At 39.8% G+C, this 7,729-nt stretch overlaps 1 protein-coding gene across 1 annotated transcript; it reads left to right on the top strand.

The window, feature by feature from the left end:
- LOC120594269 (protein transport protein Sec61 subunit gamma-like) lies at nt 1–617 on the top strand. Its single transcript, XM_039852278.1, has one exon. The coding sequence runs from the start codon at nt 221–223 to the stop codon at nt 425–427; it is 207 nt and encodes a 68-aa protein (XP_039708212.1). The 5' UTR covers nt 1–220; the 3' UTR covers nt 428–617.
- Nucleotides 618–7,729: the final 7,112 nt, after the last annotated feature.

A 7,729-nucleotide genomic window follows, 5' to 3' on the forward strand; every position in this document is an offset into this window, starting at 1 on the left:
CTTGATGGGAATGAGCTTTCCTTTTGGAGGTGAATGAAAATGTCTTGGAATTAGATACAGGTGGTGGTTGCCGAACATTGTAAATGTACTAAATGCCTGTGAATTTTTCAGTGTAAAATGGCTAATTCTATGTTATGTGAATTTTACCTCAATTTTTTAAAAAGCTTGTAGCCGCTTCTGCTACGTGTCCCTGGCATCCAAGGTGTCGGTGGGCAGCATCATGGATCAGATAATGCAGTTCGTTGAGCCAAGTCAGCAGTTTGTAAAGGACTCAATTCGGCTGGTTAAAAGATGCAACAAACCTGATAGAAAAGAATTCCAGAAGGTTGCTATGGCAACAGCAATAGGATTTGTCGTAATGGGATTTATTGGCTTTTTTGTGAAATCGATCCATATCCCTATTAATAACATCATTGTTGGTGGCTGAATACCTTGTTAGAGGAGGGTTTTTCGTCTTGGTGAACAAGTGAGGATTTGAGAAGCTTATGGAGTAAAAGTTTGCCTATGTATTTTGTTTTTCTCATTTTTTTTCTTCCAAGAGGTTTTCTATTTCTAAATTAAAATAATTTTTAAAAAAGCTTGTAGCCAAACCAAGTTTTTAAGGTAAAGCTGTATAAAAATTTTTGTCAAGTGAACTTCATCACCTGAAGCAAATTTCAAGTAAATGCCTAATGAGAGGGAGTTGAAATGAGGTGTTTACAAAAAATAAATAAATAAAATAGCAAAATCGAAGGTTTCTGGGCAACCAGCCTCATGGTTGGGGTTTTCCCAGAGAAAAGCATTCTTCAGCCTTATTATTTCGCTAACTTATTTCATCTTTAACAATAGCCCTAAGACGTAGGTGCAATTATCCCCATTTTACAAACAAGTTAACTGAGGTACAAAGAGGTTAAGTAGTTAGAAAGTGGTAGAATCAGAACTCGAACCCGGGCACATGGCTCCAGAGTCGGGCTCTTCACCTCTTCATGGTGCTGCCTCTGATTGCCCTACCTGTTGTCTCAAAGTGTCCCCACTTTTCTTACAACTCCCCAAAGCCAAGGTGTGAGTCTGCCTGCCTCCTACCAGCAGGGACCCTCTCCCCATCAGGGAGTGTGTCGCTGGAGAGGGTGTCATGCCTTTCTCCTCTCTGGAGCTATTGTCTATCTCCACTAAACAATTTCTGAGGTGAATTCTTACCCTACCTCTTACTAGCTGTGTGACAGTGGACATCAACCTCTCTGTGCTTCCTTCCCTGCTCTGTAAAATGGAGCTAATAGTAGTACTCACTTCATAGAACTGTTGTGAGGATGAAATGAATAAATATATGATAAGCTCAGAGGACAGTATCTGATGTATGACACGTATTTGATAAATGGGAGGTACCTATGATGGTGACAAAGCTGATATTATTATTAAGGCACACCAAGCTCCTTCAGGACTCCTGACCTTTCGCCCTTGCACTCCCAGTGCTTGTCGCCGTGCCTGTCACACAGTAGGCTCTCAATATCTTTGTCTTTTGAAATGAACTGAGGAATAGAACATCATGCTCAACACCCCAAAGGACCCCAAGCAAAGACCAGGTGTTGGGGAAAGGGTGATGGCCAACCCGTGTGACTTCCCCACTCTGTTCCCCAGCATCAGATGCATATTCCTAACCTCCAGAGTGCCGGACAGTCCACAGCCCATTCAGAAGCTGTTTAAGAATTCATTGGTATTTATCTTTCTCTGTCTGACTTAAATACCTTCTAGGTACTATGTGATTTCACTTATATGTGGAATCTAAGGAATAAAAAGAACAAACTAATCAAAGACAGACTCACAAATGTGAAGGTTGTGGTGATGGACAGGGAGGGCGTTGGGGGCTGGGAATGAGTGAAGGGTTAAAGAAGTACAAATTAGTAGCTAATGGATGGTCATGGGGATGGGGGAGCACGGCACAGGGAATGCAGTTAGCATTAATACGTTGGCTAGGTGCAGGGTGAGGGGAGGGAGGAAGCAATTGGGGGGATCAATTTATGAACTATATAGATGTCTAATGTACTGTATACTTGAAACTAATTAAAATAAGTAAATTAATTTTTTTAAAAAGAATTCATTGGTAGAACTTTCTGGGTGATTAAGAAAAGTAAATGACAAAAAAAGTTTTCCTTAAGAGATTTCAAGCCCGCTCCCCCAGTACCAGTCATAACCCTCATTTGTGTCCCCACTGACCCTTTTAGAACTAGCATGTAGGACACAATAGGATAAGAGGTCGGTTCCTGCTATTACCCTACAGCTGCTTTCCTCAGCCCTGCAGACTCACAGTGCCCTGAGACGTGTCCCCACCCCCCTAGGCTTCCTCCAGCTTGAGAAAGCCTGATTTAGAGTGAAGATTGGCAGCCTGAGGCTCTGTCACTCAGCCCTGAGAAGACACACCAGGGCAGCCTTTCTTAAGAGAACCTCCAGTTGAGACTCTTCACAAAGCCCTCATTTCTCCACGTAAAATGCTTTCCAGCCCACCCCACTTCCTCCTTTCCTTTCCTCTCATTTCCAACAAAAAATGGTGCCTTACCGGGAAGGGAGACTTTAATTGTTGTAATGCATTATCTAAGTGCCCCAAATAATGACAAAATCAAAATTGTTACTAAAGGAAATAACAAAGCACGTTTTGGTCCAAAAAGTAGTGCCCTGGCTTCTTGTCTGAATGCAGCATTTACTATAGCTATACTCAAACATGTGACTAAATTCTCAACTGTTAGTGCTAGTTAAATATACATTTTTCTGTGAGATTGATTCTTTTCTTCCATAGTCTCTAAAAAGGCAGTTCACAGAATGATTAGGATCAGAGCCTTTTGTTGGCCCAACTAGCTTCTAATCTTGATTCTTCTATTTGCTTTCAGGTAACCTTTGGCAAATGATCTCATCTTTCTAAATTTCTTTGTTTGTGAAGGAGGTATCATAACAGCACCTCTTTCACACAATTGTTCTGAGGATTAAATAAATTAATAGAAGCACAGCACTTAGAACAGCGCCTGGCATGGAGAAAGCCCTATGGAAGGATTAGTTATTATTATAAATGAGTTAAGACTGGTAGTTTCCTTTGCCCCAGTCCAAATGGTAGGTATCTGGGAGTTCGTAGGGCAACTCCCATTTCAGTTACCATTTCCCTACAGCAGAGCTAAAAGATTTCCAAAGCCCACAGAGTGTCCCCTTTTCTTAAAATATATCTGATACAACTCAACAGTCAGAGATAGTCCCAGAAGCTAATTGCAGTGGGATTGGATGTGAGCTGCCATTTCACGGCGTGGCAGCACCATGCCCTTTCACCTGCTGGACCCTTGGGTCTTTGTCCTCACCTGAAACACCTCCTTTCTCCAGTGGAAAAGCCCACACGCGAACATTCAAGGTCCAGATCAAAGTGCCCAGGCAGAGCTGATCGCTCGTTCACTCACTCACCTCCATTCCCAGTGCACAGCAGTCAGCTCTCCAGTGAAGAATTTTCCACTTTGCATTAGTGAGAGCATGCTAGTGCCCCTCGAACTTGACCTATGTTTCTCTCTAGCCAACGCTCCTTCCTCAATGGGACTAAAATCCAGAAAGTTTGAAGAATCATGCCAAGGTCAAGTACTTATTAGTGAAATGAAGGCTCAGGGACCAGGACCCTGGTGCCCCAGTTCCCAGGCCAGGGCTCTTTTTTAAAACTACATTGTCCTACATCCAACTTCCATTATGGAACGTCCACTATGGGCCAAAGTATATGTAAAGTATTGTGAGTTCTTTTTTTTTTTTCCTGTGAGTTTCTAATCTTCCCAATCAAACAAAGTTTATTCCCTATTTAAAGACATATACACTGAGGCCCAAGTGATTTGCTCAAGGCCACATGCCAGTCTGGTAGAGCAAGGTTTGGAGCGTGGGTCAATCTGACTCCAAAGTCAGGAGAATTTCTAGTCTATCATGCTGCTGCTGCTCAGCACTGGAAATGAGAGTAGGAAAAAGCACTGAATGGTTCATTTAAAACACACTCATTGTACAGGCAGACTATTGTTATTTTAAGGAAAGGGTAGAAGTAAAAGGAGAGATTACATTTTGGCATGCAAAGGCAAAACAATAAATATTTTTTTTCCTGTTCCTGGATCTCACTGCAGCTTCTTCAAAGCAAGCGAATTTATGCATGTTGACACAGCTCTTATTTTAAAATCTTCTTTGGCTCCCTTTTCAGCTGCTTCCCCTTGGCATAACCAGTCCCAGTGACTCCCTTCTGTCAGGCTCTGAGAATCTGTCTAAAATCGTTTTGCAGCAGTTACCGTTAAGATCCACACATGAATCATAATTCAGACCTCCCCAATAAGCCATAGGTTTCTTCTGGTTTTATAGAATATTGCCTGGCATATCACCATGTTAATCATAAGGGTCTTGTACTTTAAGAGTATATTAATATTTTTAAAATATATCCGTTGGGGAGCATGCTTCTAGTTGCTAGATGGGATGCTGGCCCAATTCATGAATTGCTTAATAAAGCAAATTAGATCTTGAAAAAATTAATAAAAAAATAAAAATATGTTTATTGCATCAGGAAGTTTGTCCTTTAATAGTCTTAAATTGCATTTTTCAAAATTATTTACAAATATTGTTTTCTCATTTTTGTCCAAAATAGATTTTGTTTCAAACTAAGTATACCTATTGACATGAAAACTCCATAAGTAAAAATGCACATATATTATTTTAAACTTGCTTCCTTAAAAAACACCAGGTTATTGCACTTTGACTATTTTGCAATTAATAAAAAATAATTTAGAAACTTCATGTTATCATGCTTGTGCAAAAAAGAAAATTGTACTGCAATGCAAGATGCCCGCTGAATGAAAAAAAAAAATCATGCTAAAGAATGTTCAGTTGCTGTACAATTGGTAAGATCTCCAATTGGGCCAAACCGACATCATGTGCCTGTTGCTGTGATGTACTGTGAAGGACCCAAAATCCTTGTTGTAGTCTTCCTGCCAAAAATGCACAGCCTGAATCTAATTTTGAAGAAACATCAGACAAACTCAAACTAACGGATGTTCCACAAAATGAATGGCCTATATTCTTTAAAAATTCAAGGTCAATAAATACAAAGAAAAGCTGAGGAACTGTTCCAGATGAAAAGAAACTAAGGAGATATTACAACTAAATCACAATGTATGATTCTAAATTGGATCCTGGACCAGGAAAGAAAAGTAGCCATAGGAGACATTATTGGAACAATTGACAAAAGAGGAACAAGGACTGTGGATTAAACAATAGCTTTGTAACAACATTAAATTTCCTGACTTTGATCATTGTACTGTGATTACATAAAGAGAATGTCCTTGTTCTTCGGAATTATACCCTGAAGCATTTTGGGTGAAGGGACATAGTCGCCAATTAATTCATCGTTTGGGAAATATATATGCATACACAAATAGAAATAGACTGACAAAGCAACTAGGGCAAAATGTCAACAATGGTTGAATCTGGGTAAAGGGTATACAAGAGTTCCTTGCACTTTCTTTACAACTTTTCTGTGTGTGCATTTAAAATTATATCAAAATGGAAAGTTATCAAGTACAGTGTATGTACAGGAAATACAAGAACATTAAAAAGAAGAAGGGAAAAAAAGCAATGCTCCTAAAGTGTATATGATACAGCAGCTTCTAAGCCATGTTTCAATGCCTTAGTAACAGGCAAGCTTGACTTAAGGGAAACAGTCTGCCTTTTAAAGCAGTGGTCCCTAACATTTTTGGCACCAGGGACCAGTGCTCCTATGAGAATCTAATGCCTGATGATCTCAGGTGGAGCTGAGGTGGTGATGCCAGCGCGGGGGAGCAGCTGAAAATACAGATGAAGCTTTACTTGCTCTCCTGCTCCTCACCTCCTGCGGTTCCTAACAGGCCACGGACTGGTACCAGGGGTTTGGGGACTCCTGGTTTAAAGGGCAGGGTTGAGTAAAACAGGAGGTTGCCTTTTTGATACTTTCAGGCCATTGTTCAGAGACTTAATTAAAAACTCTAGGAGGTTACCGCATCATCCAGCCCCTCACTCTCTACCACGCCTCCAGGTCACAGCTCACCTTCACTGACAACTTTGACACCTGAGTCACCTCAATTCAATACCTGCCTCATCCTAGTGGGGTTTCAGTTCTTTGATCATATCAAGACCTTCAGTCCCTGGACCCTATTTCCTCCTCACTTTATCACTCACCTCATTTTCGTTCACTCCCCATGGTCAGTCATCATGTCCTTAACCCCTCTAGCCCTCAACCTTTGTCCCTGCAAACTCCTCACCCTGGATCGAGTCAGCCTGTTGCCTCCTCATGCTCAGGTATATTCTCCCCAGTGTGACTGGCCTTGCACCCCATTTGGCCATCTTCGTTTACCTTTCCTTGGTTCTTTTATTGCTTGGTCTTTCTTACCAGTGGTTCTCAAATCTAGCTGCATATTAGAATCACAGAAGCTTTAAAAAATCATCATGCCTGGGTCCCATCGTGATTTGATTGACCGGTGGTATGGCCTGGGCATTGGGAGATTTAAGTTTCTCCATGTATTGTAAGGTGCAGCCAAGGTGAAGAACTTCTTTCTCCAGGTAATCATTGGACTCCTACAATTCCAGCCACCCGTATGCAGAAGATTCCTAGATCTCCATCCTTGGCATCCCACTTCTTCTCCTGAGCTTTGGATCTGTCAGTTATATTCACTCTCTACAAAGTCAAAGTCAAATGATCAAACTGAACACTTTACCTTCCTCTCCAACTTGATCTTTTTCATATAATCTCAAATTTGATATTTACATGTTAGTAAATAGTGAATAAAAGCAAACCCTGTACCATCATCCACTGAGCTGACAACATCAGAAACTTTGGACTCACTCTTGGCTCTTTCCCTTCACTTCTCATACTCTACCAATTACCAAATCTTTCTTAAATCCATCCATCACTTCCCTGACCCCCTATCTACCATTATCTAAATTTGAGATTTTATTCTTTCTATTTTGCACAGTAATAATTGACTCCCTGCAATTCATGGCCCACAGGCTTCAATAGTTATCTTTCCAAAATACAATTCTAATGATATAACAACTCCCCTGCTAAAACTCTTCAATGACTGTCAATTGCCTACAGAATAAAGATCAAATGCTACATATGGCTTAAACACTTTTTACAATCTAGCTTTAATTTTCCTTTTCTCACTCAACTCCTATTATTCCTCCAAATAGCAGGTTCTAAACCTGCTAAGTTACTGCAAGTCTCAGACACATCAGTCTTTTACAACCCAAAAATGTTAAGAAAATTGTATAAAATTTGGGACTAAGATTACTTATCAAATAATAAAAAGATTATTCCGTGCTCTTTCAATAATGTAGTGGAATATTCTCAAATACATATTCCTATGTTACCTGAGGTACAACAGTACTGTCGAATGGAGCCACGAATGCATTTAAAAGTTTCTAGTAGCCACATCAAAAAAAAAGTAAAAAGAAACGGGAAATTGGTGTTACTAATGCATATTACTTTACCCAATATATCCAAAATATTATCTTTTCAATATGTAAAAAAATTATTAATGAGATATTTTAGATTCTCTTTTTATCCTAAGTCTTTGAAATCCAGTATGTATTTTACCCTTATAGCACATCTTGGGATGCTACATTTTCATGAAAAGTATTTATTCTGTATTTAGATTTCATCAATTTACAGTTGGAAAAAAGTTTACATACCCAAGTTGTTTTAACATTCTTAAAATTTTTCCAGTAACTG

This window comes from Pteropus medius, unplaced genomic scaffold, assembly GCF_902729225.1.
Source record: "Pteropus medius unplaced genomic scaffold, Ma_sr-lr_union100, whole genome shotgun sequence".
In the NCBI taxonomy this organism is placed as follows: Eukaryota; Metazoa; Chordata; class Mammalia; order Chiroptera; family Pteropodidae; genus Pteropus; species Pteropus medius.

Bases quoted from the DNA above. Each gene is read 5' to 3' on its own strand.
- LOC120594269 (XM_039852278.1), top strand. From the start codon at position 221: ATGGATCAGATAATGCAGTTCGTTGAGCCAAGTCAGCAGTTTGTAAAG.